The 20,602-nt window shown below is 38.2% G+C and overlaps 1 protein-coding gene across 2 annotated transcripts in view; it reads left to right on the top strand.

Moving 5' to 3' along the window:
• TBCD (tubulin folding cofactor D) overlaps window positions 1-20,602 on the top strand; it is a 133,753-nt gene that overhangs the window by 103,904 nt on the left and 9,247 nt on the right. For both annotated transcript variants that reach the window (XM_075518530.1, XM_075518531.1), the window contains exons 31-35: window positions 3,226-3,309; window positions 4,722-4,880; window positions 6,034-6,172; window positions 13,553-13,674; window positions 14,593-14,670. In XM_075518530.1, coding sequence (XP_075374645.1) covers window positions 3,226-3,309; window positions 4,722-4,880; window positions 6,034-6,172; window positions 13,553-13,674; window positions 14,593-14,670 — 582 coding nt within the window. The remainder of the gene's footprint in view (window positions 1-3,225; window positions 3,310-4,721; window positions 4,881-6,033; window positions 6,173-13,552; window positions 13,675-14,592; window positions 14,671-20,602) is intronic.

Below are 20,602 nucleotides of genomic sequence, written 5' to 3'. Positions count from 1 at the left end.
ACATGAAACACAATTTCCTTTTAATTTAATTGAGTGGCATCTACTGTATTGTAACTGGCAGCTGAGACTCAACAGGTGAGGAAGGATAGAGGACTACTGAAATGAAAGGCTCCAAACTAGATATGTTGTGGCTATAGCAAAGCTGGCAGGGCTCACAGATGATGGTTGTGACCTGTGGTGGTAATTGCTGACTTGAGAAGGCTACAATGGGACAGAAGTTAGCTGTACCTTCCAGGGGAGGGTGTGCACTCCTCCTTGCTCCTCATACTTCTTTCTGTGGCCAAAACAGTCTCAATCACTTGCTCCCTCCTCCCTGCTGCAAGCAAAACAGTCCAGTTCTGGAGCATTGGCTGTGTTCAGCTTCAGCAGCCATGCATAGCATGCTGATCCCTGTTCACATCCGGTATAATAATACATGATGCCAAGCATGCATTGTGTGAGTTTGGGAACTTTTTGTTTAGGCTCAAATTTCTGGTTATGTCTGTTTCAGAATTCTGTCCTACTCACTCTTGACTTTAGTGTCATTACTCTATTTGGTAGCCCCAGGTTTGCTTTAAAAAAAGAAAAAAGTTAAATACAGTGGCATTCTCCTCTTTAGGATTGCTTATTAGATAGCTTGAATGCAGGGGCAGGTGCTGTAAAGTACATTTGTAATTACCATGAGGAATGGAAGCAACTACAATACACCCTATAACCAACTATGTCTTTATGTAGGAAGAAGAGTTGCAATTGTGCTTTTTTGTGCAATATTTATCATGCTAGAGTTTTACATTGCCAGCAATCATCGTGTAGTTTATACTGCTGTCAAACTTTAATGCTTGTGTTCTACTGAGTCATTATCAGTCACTGAGATCTCATCAGTTCCAGTGTGAGTTGCAATAGTTATTTATAACTACTCTGTCGTTGAACAGAAAGTGAAGTGTAAGTTCTACAGCGCAAACTAGAGGAAAGATACTTTGTGCCATGTCGGTATTGGGCACTTCTTAAATTGGCTAGCCTTGTTCCTTTAGGGTACTACACTACAATATTTACAAATATGTTAGAAAAGTACACAGGGCAAATAATCCAGACTACTCTTATCAGCCTGAGTTAATATGTGTGTGTTTGTATTTTTCTTGTTTTGTATAATGATGCCCAGCTCCTCAGCCTTCAGTACTGGTTGTTAAAATTGTCATACGACAGGGAAATAATAACACAGGACAAGAAATGAGAGAAAAGTAGGTGTGTTTGACATCTCAAACTTAGAAGAGGAAACAAGGATGCAAACTAGTAAGGATGGAGAGCAGGTCATTCCAGCTTGTGCAAGGGAAGAAGGAGCTTCGCTTTCCCTCTCCTCCTTCCTCAGCCATCAAAGAAGCAAGAGGGAGGTGAATGGGTCTCTTGCTCAGAGAATGTAGTAACACAAGAGTGTCACAGGTGTAGCTAAAAGAAAATGGGAGAGCAACCATATAGGGTGGGAAGTCAGAGAAAGGGAAGAGATACTAAGCTTTTTGCTTTCAAAATTAGGTGAGATACTGAAGTAGATAAGAACCTGGTTAAGTATAATTAGTTATTGAGGTTAACTTCCACATCTAACAGCTCTTACTTCAGTTCCCCATACCTATTGTTTATCTTTCTGTCTATGTCTAAATTTAAAAACAAAACAAAACTCTACAAAGTGGAAATTTTCAAAGAAATCCTGAAGAAATTAAATTCTCAACACCCATTAAAATTCAAATGTGTTTTGAGCACCAGATTCTTTTAAAGCTTCTTTGGCAATGCCAGCCAAAATCAAGCCAAGAAACATGTAAATTAAAGGGGGAAGGGGATTCTTTCTCATAGCAAACTGTTGGCTGCTAAATACTCTTGTGGCCTCTCAAATATGAATGTTTTTTCATTCTGTTTTTTCTAAACCATTGACAAAGATGGAAAGATATGGGGAGAATTGCCATTTCTCTGGAGAGGCCTTGTCTTTGGTGTGTAATTTTTGTCTTTCTTTAATGGAATCGTGGGAAAGTTTAACCAACTTTACTTTCCATATGCAAACTTTACATTTCTTTTGACAGATTGTTTGCTGGGACTTGTCCAATCTGTCTACAGGTGTTAGACATGAATATCTAATAGTCAGATACTATATGAAAAACTAGGAAAACATCCTTTGATGAAAGATTGCCAAACTTGTATTAAGCTACTTAGGAAAAAATGATGTAATTTACCTTTTTTACCATTATACCAAATGTCCCACCCAGTTGTAGATTGCATAGGCAACTGTTTTCAACTTGTTTTGGAAATTAGAAACAGGAGTATTTCTTTTCACAGTAGGCAGGTGTACCTTTTCAAATATTTCAATTTTTTCTTTTTTTTTTTTTTTTTTTTTAAATTATTAATAAGAAAGGATGATATTACCATGAGTGACTAATGTGATGAATGTGTTGGTCCTGGTCTTAAGCAGGATCACATAACTGATTGAGGATCTGCCATGGTATTGCCCATGTCTTAGGAAATAAACTACTTCTAACAACTCATGTATTGACAAGGCATGTGGTTTAAAACAAGTGTATTTTTTTTAAAATTGAAATGACACTCTTCATCTTTTTTTATATTGATATTATATTTAGACATTTTGAAGGCAGAAAATCTTCACCATATAAATAAGATGCACTTCAAGCACAACATAGTGTTACTTTAGCTAATCTTTTTCATAAAACTAATTATTATTTAGCATAGAGATTTAAGTGATTCTGAGTCACAATTTTTTTAATGTTGGAAATATTGAGCTTGAAAATTTACAAGAATATGACACTTTTAACAGTGCTTAAATATCTTAATGTCAAAATGTGGGTTGGCCTTTTTAGAAGATTATTTGAAGCAGACAAAGCACTTAGGTTTAAATATATCTACTTGCACACTAAATATTACTAATCATTATCAATTTTAACCTTCTTAAAATAAAGAATAAACCTGATGTCATCTTGCTGGAATAAAAAATAAGACGGTGAGGCAGGGGGCTTGTCTGGAAACTAGGATGACTGTTGTACTCTCAGTGCAATGTGGGCTTCACAGAATGGGGCTTGGGGGTACAGCTGTACACACTCCTCTTCCTTCCAAAAATATGATAGGTGCTCTCAGTGGTCAATGCTTTCATTATTTTGAATTTTTTGCCAGTGTCTAACTTAACTGCTATACTGATGTAACTACTCTAATAAATACTGATGTAACTACTCTAATATATCTCTGTTTCAACAGGGTACGTGAAGCTGCTATGACAAGTTTAATGGAAGTGACGCTTCTGCTGGTTCAGAATGAAGCAGAGTTAATTAATGCCAACATGTATGCTACTTGTACTATTTTTGTCTTATCTCTTATAACTACATTCCAGTCCATACAAGAAAGCATTGCTTACATATTGTATACTTACTCCTTTACTGGGTGTGACAGAACTTTCGATAGAAGTGCATCAAGCTTACACCCATACAAATGCTGAGAATATTGTATCCGTTCTTCAGAGAGACTAAGCTTATTGAGAGAAACTGAGTGGTAGTCCCTCCTTTGAAATACAGTGCATCTGTGAGATTTGGTCTGTACTTGCCGCCTCTGTGGAGCTTGCCAGTATTGTTCACTTAAATAGAAAGCAAACTTGCCTGCTTATCCAGAGCATCGCATCATTAATTTGGAATGTGATAAAATGTGGAGATGAGTTTGTATTCATTTCTGTCTTCTTTGCAGAATTATTAGTAAGGAAATACAGAAAAATGTAATTTACACTGAGCTTCTGATTTTTAATTTCATGATACAATACTCCCAATAGCAAAAAAAAAAAAAAAACCAAAAAACCAAAAAACCAAACAAAACCTTACCAATTTTTAAGCATAGCTGGAGCTGCAGCAAAACTTTCCTAATAGTTCTAAAACAAATGGTGTTGGTTTATGGACAGAGCATGCCCAATGGTTAGCTGAATATACACATGAATCCTTTGTTAATTGAATCCCCTAACCCCCTAAACTTTGAAGTACACTTTGAAGGAAAATACTGGATTCTGTAGGAATATACTACTCAACCAGTGCCCATTGTCCAGAGGCTTCCTCCTATTGGTCTACTGCAGACATAGATTATTCACATCAAACTTAGAAAAGCATTCCTGCCAGTTGGATCACATCTTGTAAATATTCTGGGTCTTGCTGTAACTGAAGGAATTGTAGCTGCTTTTACTATCACTAGTTGTCCTTTCTGAAGGTGTAACAGGCCTTGTGGAACATAATATTGTAGGTGAGAGTTTAGTTATGAATGTCAGCAAAATAGTAAATGGTTAAAAACTAGCCAGAGTTGAAGAACTGATTGATTTGGGATATATGAGATTTGGGATAGACCTTGTCCTCTGCTACATGTGCAATCTTCTACTTGAAAATGTGCTTTTCTCAAGGTTCCTGCTCTTTTTCCATCTGAAATGTAGCAGTTCTTCCAAACCATAAAGCACCTTCCTATCTTTTTGGATGAAAGGCAGTATGCAAATATCAAATACTATGTAATATTAATGTCATGACGTTTTTTGATTGATCTATGGACGACAAAGCTTTAAAGATTTTGTCACCATGTTGATGTCTTAAATCCCTTGTATGTTCATTACAAAGAGTTAAACCAGATTACTTTCATAGCAGGGTATCTTTGATATCATTGAAACAATATAAATTTGAATAGACATTCTACTGTTTAAATTATGTGATTAATTGTGTTCTTCTTTATAGCTGCAAACAGATTATGTGCTGGCTGGCTCAACAGTCGGCTGAAAAAATAGATAAATTTCGAGCTCATGCAGGATCTGTGTTCCTTACTCTTTTACATTTTGACCATCCTCCAGTTCCACACATACCTCATCGAGAAGAGCTAGAGAGGATATTTCCAAGGTAATATATTGAAGAAGGTACCCTAAACCAGTGCAAATAAAAAGATGCATGCACACAGTTACACCTAACACAAGCAACCTGATGTAATTTCTGTGCCCAAATGCCTACTATGTGTATTGAGGAATATTTGGTGCTGTTTGTTGGAATTTCATGGAACTTTACTATGAATATGCATAAACATATAAAATAAAACTTCTTATAGTATGAGTGCATGTTAAAACCATAGTTTCTGAAGGAGATAGGTCTTATATGGTCATGCTGCATAAGTCTTTCTCTGGATCAACCCCAATTAATTTCTGAACCCGTCAGCCAGTTTCATGGTGGATGGTAGAGATCATGTCAGTAGTAGATAGTTGGGAGACCATTGCTAAAACAGATCTGCTTGGAACTGTGTTTTGGTAATCCTGCTGTTTGTGAAATGTCTGGTTTATAATCTCATTTGCCTTTCATAATGTGAGAACTGGAATTTATTGGCAGTCCCCCTTCCTGAATTTTTTTTTCCCCGACTGGAAAACACTGATTGATGATAATGGTAATTTTTAATGAATTGTATTATTTTAACCAAGCTGTATTTGCAGTAGTTTTCCAAGATGGGATTTCTAGTTAAAGTAAGAGTGAGAGCAACTCATTCCTGAATGGTGATTATAATACCTGATTGGGATGAGGAAGATCCAACTTCGTGTCCCCATTCTGTTTGTGCAGCAGAATCTCAACCTCCTGTAACTCAAAAAGTGCTCTGTCTGCTAGGCTGCTGATTGATCTGTGGTCGGGTGTATGTGTGTCAGCCTTTCCTGGGATAAGTCTGTCTTTGTATCAGTTGTTGGCGGGAGAGAACTGGGAATGGAATGCAAGACGGAGAACTTGTTTTCTTGGTGTAGAGAAGAGTGCGTGTGGAAAGGAAATGGTGGATCAGAACCCTTACCTGAATCAGAACAAGGACTTGAAGATTGCTTCACTTTACTGGCAGTGGCTGAAGTTTTGATGTGTGTTTTCCCCATATGCTTAAAGACCAATAATTAATTTGATTTTGAGGTAATTCAGAGGCTTTCTTCACTGATATGCTGCTTGAGGATGAGGAGCTGTCATAGGAATGTATGGAGAAGAAAGACAGTGCACACATACGAGATTATTGTTTTCCTTCCCCTTGCCCCAGGTCAGAGAAAGAGACTCTAAACTGGAATGCCGCATCAGAAGCTTTCCCTCGAATCACCCAGCTTTTGGGTTTGCCAACATACCAATACTATGTGCTTTTGGGTCTCTCAGTGTCTGTTGGTGGATTAACAGAGACAACGGTAAGAAAGCAGTGTTTCCTGTTTGGTACGAGAATGCATTTACCTGATAAAATTGTTGACTAAGCTTTTAGTCTATTACAATGTATATTGCAGATAGGTATTTCTGTGAGAATTTCAGATGTAAGATTTTTAAAGGAAATCAAGTCATACTTATAAACCTGATGAGCTTTATATTTTTCATATTTAAAAATATTTTCTTGAGTTACTCAGCAGGCAGGAAACAAGGAGTAAGGACACTTTGTTTCTCATTTCCTGGCCTGATAGAAGCTGAGTGTTTCAGCCTTTTGGCTCAATCAACTCTTAACGTTTATTTTACTCATCTTTCAAAGCTGTTTAACAGAGCCATTCAGCTTGCTAAATGTGGCTAAATGCAAGGTGATTGCTCTTTTTAAATGAGGTGAATCCCTGTTTTCATTTGTAACTTGTGCTCTCTCTTTTTTTTTTTAATATGAAACAGTGTTAATTATTAGTTGTCAATATGTGTTAACAGTATGTTCAGATTTTTTTCTTTTTGTTAATTTGATAGGCTTTCTAAAAAAGTACCAAAGAGATACCAAAAGTCACATTACAAAGAAATATCATTCAGATGTCTATCTGAATCCTCTGAGCTTTGCAATCTCTATTTCATTCTTCTGTGCATGAACAGTGTCTTTATCACAGTTTTTGGTAGTCTGTTATGCTGCCAAAACCTTCAAGACTTTATTATAATTTTAGTGTATCCTTCTATCCTTATATTACAGCTTGTCTTGCTAGTTTCAGAATTCCTAATTTCAAGATATTTGGCTTCTAACTTTTTTGTTATTTGGTATAGCCAAAGATGTAACATATATGAAAACAGTTATTGGGGTGAGGACACAGTTCAATATGAGATTCAAAATGACACTGCAGAGAAATATCAGACCAGTAGCAGAATATTCTGGACTGTCAGTTAAATCTTTAAATTGCATTGGCCCTATAGCAGAAGGAGGAGGTAGTGAGTCAAACACTGTTGGGGTGCTAAGAGTGTTTCTAATTAAGATTACTGTCTCTAATTAAGAAAGCTGGTAGAAAAGTGGTAGGTGTTGGGCAATGTAGTTTTTGTGGAGAGAGAACAGCTCCTGCTAGGTTCACAGAAGGAAGGAGGTAATCATGTCGAGCTTGTCTCCCATGGCTTCCACTTTTCAGTCTTACCACGAGCTGTTCAGAATATGCCCAAATGATGGTTTTTGCCTGGTGCCATGGGTTCTGTGCTGGTGATCAAGAGATGCCCGTATGCCTTTGGGTTTTGTGTAGCTGAGAATTTGGTGTCTGTGCAGTCTCATGTGTTTAAACCAATTCTGAGAATTTTCATGTTTCTAAAATGGCAACTAATTATAGAGCAATGGCTATTTTAAACTTTGAAAACATATGCTTATTGGTTTGTGACAATAATTATTGCATAGACAATGTAACTCTTAACAGATTTTTTTAATAGCAGACATGCACATGAAATTCAGCTTTTAGTCAAACACTGTTAATTATAGGAGGCTCCACCAAAACCAAAGTTATTTGTATAAGTATAAAAAGAGAGGAAAGTTGTGGAGAAACAGACATTCTGACTGCTAACTGAGGTCAGAGGAAAATTCTTATTCAACGTTTTAATATCTTTTTTTTCTTTTTTTTTTTTTTTAAAGTTCTGGTTGTGCTTGGTTTTGAAAAGTGTAAACAGTTCAGTTACTTCTAGCTCCCTTCCCTTGTTACCATCTGCCAGTATATTTAAGGGAAACCTTCTGTACTGTTTTCAAAATATGATTTTGAAATGTTAACTTTCTGTGACCCTGCATTTTTCTTTAACGCTAAAGGCTTGTTCCGATTAAAATATTCTCAAGGGCTTTGGCTTTAGAAAGAAGATGACCTAATTCTCTTTCGAGCCAGATAGAAGTGGAAGGGAGGCTCAAAGTATAGGGTACTTACACTTGGGATTATACAGTGTGTGGTGAATTACATTTAATATTTAAAATGTGATATATAAATTAGAATTGATGTGTCTTATACAGACTGGTGTTTCAAACTATTCTATCAAAGCCTGTAGTGTTCTTTGCTGAATCTCCAGGGACTGATTTAAAACATTAATAGAAAATTTTAAGAACTGTTCCTATTAAATCCATATGAAAGAAGCAGATTTTAAAAATCTTGGATAAAGGAAAAGGATTATTCAAATATGTGTTCTTGCAGTAGCCTGTGTGTGTTCTTGTGATCTCTCCTTTCTTCCCTCTCGCTTAAAAAATATATACACAGATACACACGTGGACGTAGAAGTTAGAAAGTTAGAAGGTTCTCGAATACTGCAGGATAATCTGAGTTCAAATGTCGGTTTGTCTTTAAATCATCTCAGGGAATTAGTAGGATAAAGGCTCCATTGTAATTCAGTGGTCAGTGGCTATTTTTCCATAGTTAAAATTGTTCTGCAGTATATTTAGCAAGAGTAGTTCTTTGTTTTGCTTTTTAAAGAGATTTTCTGAAATGAGCTGTGTGGGGTATCTCAGAAACATTTTGGTGGCAGCGTGGTTGCTGAAAGAATTGTAGCTCGAGCCTTTGAAGTAATCTGGAAAAACAGAAGATGTCATTCCCTTTGGGATTTGGCATTCTGCAACATCGCCTTGGTTCAAAGGGCACTTTCTCTGTGCAAAAGAATCTTCTAATTATATATCTGGCCCACAATGATGCATATTTCTTATGGCTACATAAAAAAACCTCTCAGAATATGGAGATCAGAACTAGACAATGGTGTTCTTTCTCCAGTTCACAAACCCTGTAGTTTCCAGGGTCGGGATATAATTTTGATATAATTTCATTATTATTGAACTACACTACATTTAAAATTTTGTTAAAGCACAGAATGTTCTGTGATTCCCCTCCCCCCATAAAGAGTGAAAATTACATTTTAAAATGTTATAGAAATTTTAAGTAAAACCTTAAAGTAAAAGAAGCAACCTATTTGGAAAATTAAAAGTTTTCTCCCAGGCCAGTACTAGGATTCCAACATGAGATGCCAAAGACCCGTAACAATTGGAGTAGCCATTTCCAAAACTATCCGATGAATGCATATGTATGTTAAAGCACCTGACAAAAATAAAAGCCCGTCTATGGCATACGGATGTTCATATTACGTATGTGCCAAATGCGTTATACAATTTACGTTTTACTTTTCTCAAAACAGACTCATTGTTTGCCAGTTACGACTGTATGTACCGTTTGGAGAAAATACTGGGCTTTGAACAGCTGTGTTGCTTCTTACAAATGAAAATGTTGGGGCGTTCGTAGATGATGTTCTAAAACATCTGGTTACTGTGACAAATCATATGCAAATTAATGCATATTTGGGCTGAAGGAACAGGCCCCAAATCCAGTTTTCTTGGTTGACGATTCTAGAGCAAAATACATTTGAGAATATTTCTGTCATTCTTTGTTTAAAGAAAAAAATAGTGTGAATTATTATATTCCTACTTCTCGTAAAGTATCACTGACTTGGGTCTTAGAGTTACTGGCCTCCGAAGATTTGATTTATTAAAAGGAGTGTTGCAAGTAAAACAAGGGAGACATGGTTTCACTTGTGCTAAAATTTAAGTGATATGGAAATTTTTTCTGAAGATACTGGGAAAATAGGCTCCTACCACTTCAGTGCTGTAAATTTGTCAGGATTAGAAATGATCCAAACCCAGCGTTATTTATTGAGCGTAACGTGGTTTCTTCTGCACGTGTTACAGGAATGTTCTGACTCTGTGAGTAGGTCTTTCTCTGTTGAAATGCTTCTATGAAAACTGGAGCCTTTAGCAATTATCTGTATATAAAAACGCTGATTTTGTCCAGGCCTTTCCAGTAGTTTCTCACTTGACTTCCATTTGTGGTGTGTTAGGTGCAGAATGCTGAATTCTGTTACGATCCTTGGGGCTCTGAGGAGACTGTGGTTAGATGGGAGACTGACAACCATTAGGGTATGTCGATCTACTGAACATCTTCAGTACAGGCTCTTCCTTTCTCATCATGCCCCACTGGCTTTTTTATCTGGTCTGTCCAAGGTAGTACTACAAAGTAAGAATCGGAGCCCTTAGGTGGATTTGGCATCTTTATAGCTGATGGGTGGCTGAGATTTTGAATGCTCTGTTACAAAACTGGATGCCTAAGCTGATTTTCTTTTGGCCATATCAGTCCCACTTGTTGCCTCAAGACTCTTCAGAAGTATTGTACTTCAGTTTTGCAACAAGCCGACTAGGAAGCAATTTCATGAAGGTTTGCGTAGACACCTTGTTTATACGCCACGCACCTGTCCAGAGCTGTTAATTGCCTTTTTCCCTTGCTGTAGCTACACTTCCTCATACTTTTCCCCTAAGGTAAAAACCTTAGGACTTGAATTTTATCATTGGATGAATGGTCCTTTGAACACTGTGTTCGCCTTATCGTGTATTGCCTATCACTGAAGTATCTACTATTGGCTTAAATGGTGGGAGAGTCAAGCCTTGGCAAACCCTGTTTTTACTACGTTTAATAAGAACAAGGTCATTCTCAGGCCTCCTCTTAAATTCTTATCCGAAGTTGCCCAGTTCCAACTCATTAACCTCCTAATTTCCTTTCACAGTCCTCGTGCAACCCCTGGGAAAGGTAAATGTCACACATTTGATATAGTGTGAATCCTGTGTTCTGCATAGATGAGGAAGACATTTGGAAATGCTCTTCTCTGCAAATACTGATGAGCAGTTAAGGTTATAGCTCAGATATTGTCCTCATAGGTTATCTGGGAAAAAAGGAGTTTTCACCTGAGGAAGAAATATGGATTTAACCTGTTCATGTAATGTTATCTTATTATTTTGGAGTTTCTTCCAGTAAAGTTCGTATGGTCTATGCTGACTATTTGGAAAATGTCCCATTTTTAAATCTCCCAAGCAGTTATGTGATGATTTATCCACACCTGTACTTTTGTATTGTTTAATTACTTGCTAATGAAGAAATGCTGTCTTCATTATACAGTTTTTCTGATTATCCTGCTACTCTGTCTTGGTTTTGCACAGCTTTGGAACATCCTACGTGTAGCTATGCTTGCCCTTTTCTTTCGTGCCCATTCTTGCTTTTTCAATCATTTGAATCTGCAGGAAAAACATTGAGTAATTAAGCTTTCTTCAACAAATGGCGCGAGATCTGCAAGGTAGTTTAAAAGACAAAAGAAATAGGAGAGAAAATTACATGGTTAACCATACACGTTTTAAGGTCTTTTCCTGAGACATGACTCGGATGTAACCTTCCTTCTGCTTATAATTGATGTCTGCTAGTGTAAGGTATTAAGACAAAATATTTCTTCTTTATTCTTAATAGTCGTAAATGCACAGATTATTTTAAAGGGTAGTATAGAATAATTAAGCAGGTTTTAAATTTTCAGGAAATCTCTCTTCCTTACAATTGCATATCCTCTAAAGACCTTTCAGTGTAAGGATACAGTTTATATTCAGCGTACAGGGAAACATACAAACATTACTTTTGGCATACGAAAGAGCCACACTCAGTTCAATTTAGTATTTCAGTTTAGTATAGCTGGCTTTTACAAATGTTTAAATTTTCACTGAGATTTGACTATCATTTTGAAATGCAGAATAGCTGAATAATTTCTTTAAATTGCTTAAGCCTTTTAAAGAAATATTTCTGCTTCTGCATTGCCAGTATGTTTCACTATAGAACAAGTTGTTAAAATAGCAGACTGTGCTACTTTCCAGGTAGTATGGATTGCTGTGCAATGTTGTTTACAAGTAGGCTAAAGCTTTTGAAAACTAGTTCAGAGTTTTGATTCAAGGCTAAAATGTTTCTTGTTTTTCTATGCTGATGCACCCATCAACGTTACTGATATAAAATTTAAATTAGATAAAATGTTTAAATAGCGATTCCTCTCTTTTGCTTTCAGGAAGACACTTGTGACGCTTCTCATACTGATCTAATATTTTTTTTTCTTTTCTGATAAAAGGGTCAATCTTCTGAGGGAACTGATGGCACCTTTGAATGAGCTATCAAAATGCTATGTATGACCTTCAGAAGGAAAATCTCCACTGACTGAATAGGCTTACTTATTGCTTACAGCCCTCTCTTGACTCAACAGAAAATTATTTAACACTTGAAACCAAAACTGAAAGAAGTTTGTACTTCAAAACTGATCTGCCCCACCTACCCTTCCCATAGCCACCTTCATTGTAAGCCAGTTTCTTGTAGGGGAACACCCCCTAACCAACCTCCCCTTCCCTAAGCAACTTGACCAAGCCCCAGCAGGACTGATAATCCTTCACATCAGAGTCAGGAAAATTCAGAAATCTGATTATGTTCATCCTTGATGAGATATTTTCCTTTGAGGTAGTTTCTGTAACAAAAAACCCCAAATTTTTCTTCTCATCCTCAAGGGAAGTCAATGTTTTAAAAGATGAGCCTGGAAACTAAAATTCCTACCTCTCCCAGGAATGGAAAATCTTAGCATCAATAGCCATGTTCATATAGCCTGTTGCAGTCCTTGTCCCACTGCTCAAGGGTGTACCGTTAGCTGCCTGGGGGCATGGATCCCGCAGGAAAGGGGGATCCCACAGAGACTCTGCCTTCTCCCCTCCCGCGCTGCAGGGCCAGGTTTCCAGGCTGAAGCCCGAGCAGGGACAGGAGAGGAGAAGCCGGCCTGGCTTGCGCTCACGAGTGCTGTGGCTCCTGGAGAGCTGGGACCATGACAGCAGGGAGCTGTTGAGTAAAGGCTGTAGCCTGTGATATTGAACAGCTGGCATGACCCAAATGGACTGCTTCCAGCTGAGCCTTGAACATAAGCACTAAAACCTCCTTCTGCCATCTTTCTAAACTAGCTGATTAACATAATAAAGTTAAAGCAAGAGTCATTATTTCTGAGTTGTTTTTAATTTTTAACCCGAGTTTACTGCTGGTTTGTGTGGCCTGCACCATGTGCCCAAGAGCTTGCCTGCATTTTTCAATTACATCAGCTTGTTTAATAAATATTACCTCTTGAACTTCTTGTGTACTCTTTAACTTTCAGAGCCATAACAATATTATTGTTTGAAGTCAAGCAGGATAATCATAGCGGTATGGGGATGTTTTATTTTGAGAGAAAGAAAATTATGAACCTTTAATGTGGTCTTTTTTCCTACAATGGCAAAACTTAAAAAGGAAAAAGACCCTTTCTTGAAAAAGGATTAATGAAAGTAAAATAGTCATCTTCCTGTCAAATGCTGATAGTGAATTTATACACTCGGCTGCTGTTGGAAGAGTGTGTTCACAGTGCAGGGGTCCACCTCAGGTAGTGAGGGATAAGCATAAGTCTGTGTAGTTGGTGTTTCTGTGTGTTGCAGCAGGGTTTATTCCATGTGCCTTCATTTGAGGTTCCTTCTGTTGTAGCTCAGATACTCTGCCCAGAGCCTTTTTGACTACATGAAGAAAATCCAGAATGATTCCAGCGCTATGGAGGGTTTTTGTGAGACGTTGCTAAAGGTCTTTGAGGACAACCTGCGGAATGACCGGTAAGGTTTTTCTTTTGCTTTTTTATCTTTAAACAGCAGGGCTATTTGAAGTCAGATGTATGGCACATCTTCTTTAATATGCCTAGATGAAGTTCGCCTGAGCCATGTAAATTTGCTTTAATGTGTAACAAAGGAGTGATGGTAGAATATTTTGCATTTACTATAGTTTAATATTACGAATAATGTGATAAGCACCAGTTTTTATATAATGCAATATTGGGGATTGTATATTGCTGCACATTTTTTCTGTGTAGTCCAGTCTGCGTTTTGTTTAGGTGGTATTTTTTCACAAACACTTGAAGTATAATTTTCTTGTGAAGATTTTTCTTTATAGGTGACTCATTCTGTGTAATGAGATTAATTCCACTAAGCCTCACTTATGAAACATGTGCAAAATAGAAAATATTCCCTAGGGGGAAAAAACCCACAACTATTAATAGAATTTTCAGTTTTATTTTATTTTTATTTTGTTTCTTGTCTCAGCTGTTGAAATAGAAAACATGACCATAGTTATTCCAGCTCACACATTGTGTGTTGGTTCATTTGGTAATTACCTGTAGTGAGAAGGTGGTGTAACTTCTGATACATGTTGTGGAATATGTTGTTTATATACTAGAAAATAAATTAATATTTTCTACTACTGTTAATTGTGTTTTCAGGACCCTGCAAGTTTAAACCAGGCATGTTGTTAATGAGGTTTTTTCCCTTTGGCTGTAATGGAATGTCCCCCTCAGCCAACGAGGATGATTTAGCCAACGCATAGAAGTTACCGAGCAACCCTCCTCTGTGTAAATTAGAGTTCTAATTTAAATATGTGTAGGTAGATAGGAAGTTTCTTTCTTTGCTTCTAATTAAAAATAGTGTATATACATATGCCAGGAAGTGTATTTACATTGTTAAATTATTTTCTTTCATCAGGGTGTCTGTACCTCTCCTGACAATGCTGGACCAAATGCTGGCAAACGGCTGTTTTGATATATTTACCATGCAAGAGAAGTAAGTTGCTGAACGTCTTTTTTGTTTATTTTCCACCATGCAACAGACCTCTTAAATCTCACATTGACTGCTGCTGAGTGTTGCTGTAGATGTGGGTGCATAGGGCTCCTGAGTGTGTGTGTGTGTGTGTATGGATATAATGGTTTAATTTTCCTGAAGTGGGGCAGCTGTGATAAGTTCTGGAGCAGATAGCCTTGAAAGAGTCTTGATAAAATCTTGGACTCTCATATCAGTGTAGAAGTTGGTTATTGGTTCATTGTTTAACAACCAGTACATTAATTAAATTCAGTTTGCATGTTTCACCTGGCAGACTTGGGCCAGTATCGGATCCATTTCGCTTCTTTCCTTTACTAGCTTCCTAAATGCATGCTTTTTGGAGTACATTCTTCATTGTGCATGAGCCTTTAGCAAGGGCAATGTCCTGTTGTGATGCTGCAAAATAGTGTGCCTACAAGCTATCGCTTCCAAAATCCCACTGCTTTTGTTAATGTGAGTATCTCCAAAGAAGTTAATTAAGATTCTAATAAGAATAATAAAAAAGGCATGTCCCAGCTTTTCCATACTGAGTTCAGCCTTCTGGAAAGTATTTAGTTCAGGAATGGATAAACATGAATAAGATATTCCAGTGTGAAATCATGTTTTTTTGCAGATGTTTCAGAAGAGAATGATTTTAGTTTCAGTAATATTAAAATATATTCCACAAACTCTCACAGGCAGCATCTTGGCACATCTACAGATATTTGCAGGATTGTACAACGTGAATCCTACGAGCACGTATACTGGATTTGGAATCTGTTGATTCAAGAATTGCTCACAGCAGATAAACTTGAAAAGCTTTTATCACTCTAAAAGTTTTAATTGAGTCTACTCTTGTTTTCAAGTGTGTATTTAGATAATCTCTCTTAAATGAAATTTGGCAGTCCCTTTTTTAATGGGAATTTAAAATGAGTCAAATACTCACAGATGGAATGAATATTATTTGTTCGGTTTGGTAATCATGCCAGTGATCTGGGACTTCCCCATAGGCTCCAGTCTTCCCTGCTGGGGGAGATGATAGATCATGGGTGGAAATCCCAGGTAAAGTCTGTGTCTCCCACATCATGGGTCACTAAACAGAAAGCATCTGGTAGCATCATTGCATTGGCTGTGTAAGCAAGACTCAAACTCAATCCCGTGGTGCCATTGTAATGCTTTATTAGAAAAGCCTGAAATAAAATCCAGGGGGATTATGGAAGGAGGGGGGAAAGATTTTGAAGCTTATCCAAATGTATTTGCTTCCAGTTTGATGATGAAACCAAACAAGAAAAGTAATAATTATACAGCCCAGTGGATGATTCTCATGGCAAGGGAATTAAATATTGGCATGAAGTGCAAGAACTCATTATCATATGAAAGCTCTGGAAGGCCAGAGCTCTAGAAAGTTTGAAGATAGCTAGAAAGAAACAGAGAATTTAGTTCTTGCATGTGACAGTTTTTTGGTAATACAGGTACCTTACAGTTGAGAGGTAATCATGAACAAGTTACTGCGTATACTTCATGGAGAGCCAAGCAAGCCTGATGTGCTGGGTTCTGCCGTGCTCTGAGAGCCTGTGTGCAGATCAACTGAACGTGGTAGATGGGTGAGCCCAAAATTACATTTAGTGCAATGTTTGCATTTTCTTACTTTTGCATATGTTGTTTGGGTATAGTTGGGGATGGATAAACACCGATACTGGCTCCAAGGCCTGCCCGCCTGCCCTGTTGGATGCCACTGATTTCTTTTTGCATAGAAGAAAAGTGTGACTTTGGGCCTGGTTTCTTGAGTGGGAACATTTACTCCCTTTTCAAGGAAGCATGCCATAAAAGTCTAGAAATACAATGCAGAATGAGCCTGAAAATTGAGATGCTCTGCTTGGTGGCATGAAAAGGCCATGTGTGGTATGCAGTTTCAGATACTTTTATATAAAGTGTGCCTGTAATAAGAGGGATGAGGTGCATGGTTGTTTTTAGAAAACAGACAGTCTAACTGCTGGTGAGCAACTTTCCCATCACTTCTGTTCTGTTGTGAACTTCTTGCTTGTCCTGTAGCAAATGAAGGACTTTTCGGAGAAGATGGGAATGAAACATTAGCATTCCTTGGGGTGTATGGCTCCCATTTCATCTCCTTCCCTCATGTTTTACCACATTGGGCTGAGTGGAGTTTTAGCAGCTCGGGTTGTAGGATGTCTGGCATCAGGATTATGCCTGCGCCAGCCACTTAATAGTCAACTGTCACATTATAAAAAAGTATTTGCAAATGCATTTTGAAGTTTCAGATGGATATTGTGCACTATCCTGGATCTTTTTTTTCCTAATAAAACATTAGCAGTCCAGAGCAGGTAATATCCTACACTGCTTAATTTAAACAGGATTAATAGCTGTTGGCTGAATTAGTTTGACACTCGTTAGGAGCTCAGTGCTCCTGTTAAAGCAAATTGCCACACGGTGTCACTCCTGCCCCGCAGAGGCGGAACCCACGGTGCATTTTCCTGCCTCTTCACACTATATATATATATATCTCATAAAGTTTAGAATACGCAGCTTGGCATTTCTGGCGTAGTTCTGTAGATGAATTTCAGCATTTGTGAAGCTGTCTGTATGGCTGGTCTTGTGATGTCTGCGCAGGAGGGCAAGTGGACCACTGGGTGTTTCTCCTCCATCATCGTATTGTGAATGCTTGTCTTTAAAGTCAGATTCATTTGTCATGCGTGGGTCATTTCTCTGCCAGGGCCCTGCTGAACCTGCCAGCAGGGAAGGGAGGTGTAGGGTAAATACCTGTCCAGCGGGGTTTGAAATGAATCAACTTTAGTATCACCAGGGTAATCAAAAAGCTATCAGAAGCAGCTTTTCTTTGTTGTGCTTGGCTTTGTTTGAATCTGTAGTATGAGAAGAAAAGCTCTGCCTGCCATTTTTAGGCTGTTACTTCCTACTCATCTGAAGCTGGCATAAACCTGCATGTCCAGCATGAGAGTTTCCCCCTCCCTTGAACTGGCAGGAATGGTTTGTATGGCTACATGATAAGTGGCATTAGAGAACTGTTCCCGGTTAAAAATACCCTTCTTCCAGTAAGCTTCAGCTTGAGGTAGTTCCTCGATCTGTTCTGCTGCATGCTCACAAATTGTGCCAAAATAAGGAGGGGGGGGGGGGGGGGGGGGGGAAGTGGGGGAAAACCATTTCTTCTGGCAGAGGTGCAGGTGTATACTGGCCTAAAGCGTTTGTGAAACTGCAGTGCCATTCACCTGCCGTTTCCTCCCTGCCCTGTGTGCCCTCCCACTGCAAACAGGGCGGTAGTTTTCAGTTGAAATGTAATTTCTTCTCTGTGGTAGCACAACCCGGAACCTCATGATTTCATCTCAGTGTACATTGTGAATTTGTGGAGCCATATTCATAATAACGTAGGGAGTGTTAATTGATCAGAGAGACTGCCGGAGGCAAAGGGCACCATGCTTGAAACAGAGCTGTCATAAACAAAACAGAGCGTATCGGGCTTTTTTAAACTCACCAGGGGCTACTCTTAAAAGATAGTGGTAACTGTCAGCTCCCTGCTGGTACTGGGACAAGAGATAGGGAGAAAAGAGGAGAGTGAACTGAAGCCACTTGCAAAGCTGGCACTGGAGCATCGTTTTCTGGGTATGGCTCCTGTAGCTGCAGGAGTCATTCTGCTGGTCTCGTGCGTGAATGATCACCAGAGACGTTCAGTCTGCCAAGGGCCCAGAGAGATCGCTAGTTCCTTAGACAGTACGGTAAGGTTAGTCTAGTACTCAGTACCATGTGAACAGAATAGCCTTTGAATGACAATTCAGGATCTGATGCTTTCTGGAGTAATATGTAAAAGTGGTGTTTCCCTTTCTTTGTGTGTGTATATTTTTACATATTCGGCAGAAGCGTTCTTGAGTTGTATATGTATAATATTTTTCTGGTGGTCTTACAGTGTTCTACAGTGATACGTGTCCCCACTGATCTCCGACTAATGATTTCTGTGTATTACTTGCTCCCATGGATTTTTTTAAAGCAATGAATACTGCTATTGCGTAATAAACCATAAAGTAAAGAGCATGGCGATGGCTGTCCTCTGGTTTCACAGCCACCCCAGGTGATGTCAGCTGAACTGTTGAAACCCAGTGCACCTTTAGGAGGAACAAGCCTGCACCTTTCTGCAGTACGGCGTGCGCCCAATTTACATAATGTAAAGGCTTTCGACTGATCCCTTTTCCCCAGATGCCGACTCTGTTTCTGCTGGCACTGTGCCCACACAGGAGAAGGAATTTTCTCAATTTCCTTTAAAGAGGCCAAGCTATTTGAGTCATTTGAGATCACACATAGGTTAGGTTTAGTTATTACAAATGTGAAACTGGCAAATGGCAGAAAGGAAAGTGCATCTGTTTTAAACACAAAATGCTGCACATAAGGTTATGTGTATTCAATTTATTCCAGATGCTCTTGTTCCAATTGGTCTTGTTGCTATACTGCTCAGCAACGTCCATGTTGTTCATCCAATTTAAATCTCACCTAATTCACTATATTGCCATTGTTCTGTGCTGAAAGCCAGGCATGCGTTGCAGGTATTGTAATTAGTTGTCTACACAATGTCTTTGTGTAATTGGGGGTGGGAGGAGGAGAAATTTCACCAAGGTAAGAAAAAACGTACCTCCTCTTAATATTAAGAGAGTAGATATGCTCTTCTGTCATCTACCCAGACAAATCAATGTCTGTAGACACAAACACTGACTCACTCATGCAGATGTCTGTTGTTCTCACAGTGTGTCTCTACGCGCGTGCTTTCTGTGCTTATCATGCTCCTTAAATTGTGGAAGCGGTGCTGATGTGACTGCAGGCAGTGGATGGCAAGGAACTTGCTCTTTCAGCATCTGATGGAGGTGTTTTAAATCAGCCCTCCTCAGACTCTTTGGTCCTGAAAGCCACTATCAGCTCTGAAAATGTCTTAGGAAGCCTCAATATCAACATTGAAACCCTGGCAATTTTATTTACTCTTTTAGTGTGGTTTTCTGGACAATATTGAGACAGCCATAGACAGCATTCTTTAGCCTAATGGTTCCATGGTTTGTTGTCCAGTTTTTTTAACCAAGTCAATATTTGCCAGTATATTCCAGTATTTTGTTAAGAATTTTTTAAAAGTAATTAAAAAACACTAACTCTTGTCTGGATAACTATATATAACAATGTGCATTTACTTAACAAAACATCTTGTCACTCCTATGAACCTCTTGTTTTAAATGTTCTGTTTTTCAACAGATTATACTGCACAGCTTTTTGAGTAGTTTTTAGCCACAGCTTTCAATCATGGTAGCAGAAAATAAACGTTAGGATTTTTGTTTTCTGCTTTACATAACACAATACAGTGAGGTTTCCAAAATATGCAGTCTAGAAGTAATTGTGCTTACTAGACAAATATGAAATAGTTTCTTTTGCATCTATGGCACTTCAGCCTTGAGTGTAGCAAGTAAAAGATTAAATAATTTGTACTGAAATAAAAGCAATATTCCCTCTTTACTTCTCTTTAATAGATCCTTGGAATATACTAACAATACTTGTGTTTGTATGAGTGTCTGGGAAAGAGCTGTGAGAATCACGTTTCCCAGACTGTGGAAAAAGAAAAGAATTTGCTAAATATATTTAAAGATGGCTTCATGACTCGTACACTTAACAGAACTGTAAGCCCTGTGTTTAATTACGTTGTCTGGAATCACTACAGGAATTTGGGCTGTGAAATGGTAGAGTTAAGAACAACATTCATCCTCTTTTATGTAAAGTTTGGTTGAAGACCTTAGGGAAGGACCAAGGCACCACAATGATACACAGACTAAATACGTTTTATTTGGCTATAGGATATTTTAATTCCTGACATCGTATTTCTGGTCATACCATGCTTTGTTGTAAACACAAGCCATGGCTA

This window comes from Mycteria americana, chromosome 16 (genome assembly GCF_035582795.1).
Source record: "Mycteria americana isolate JAX WOST 10 ecotype Jacksonville Zoo and Gardens chromosome 16, USCA_MyAme_1.0, whole genome shotgun sequence".
Classification (NCBI taxonomy): Eukaryota; Metazoa; Chordata; class Aves; order Ciconiiformes; family Ciconiidae; genus Mycteria; species Mycteria americana.
The sequence above is the reverse complement of the archived record's forward strand: the minus strand, read 5'-3'. Positions and strand labels throughout refer to the sequence as shown.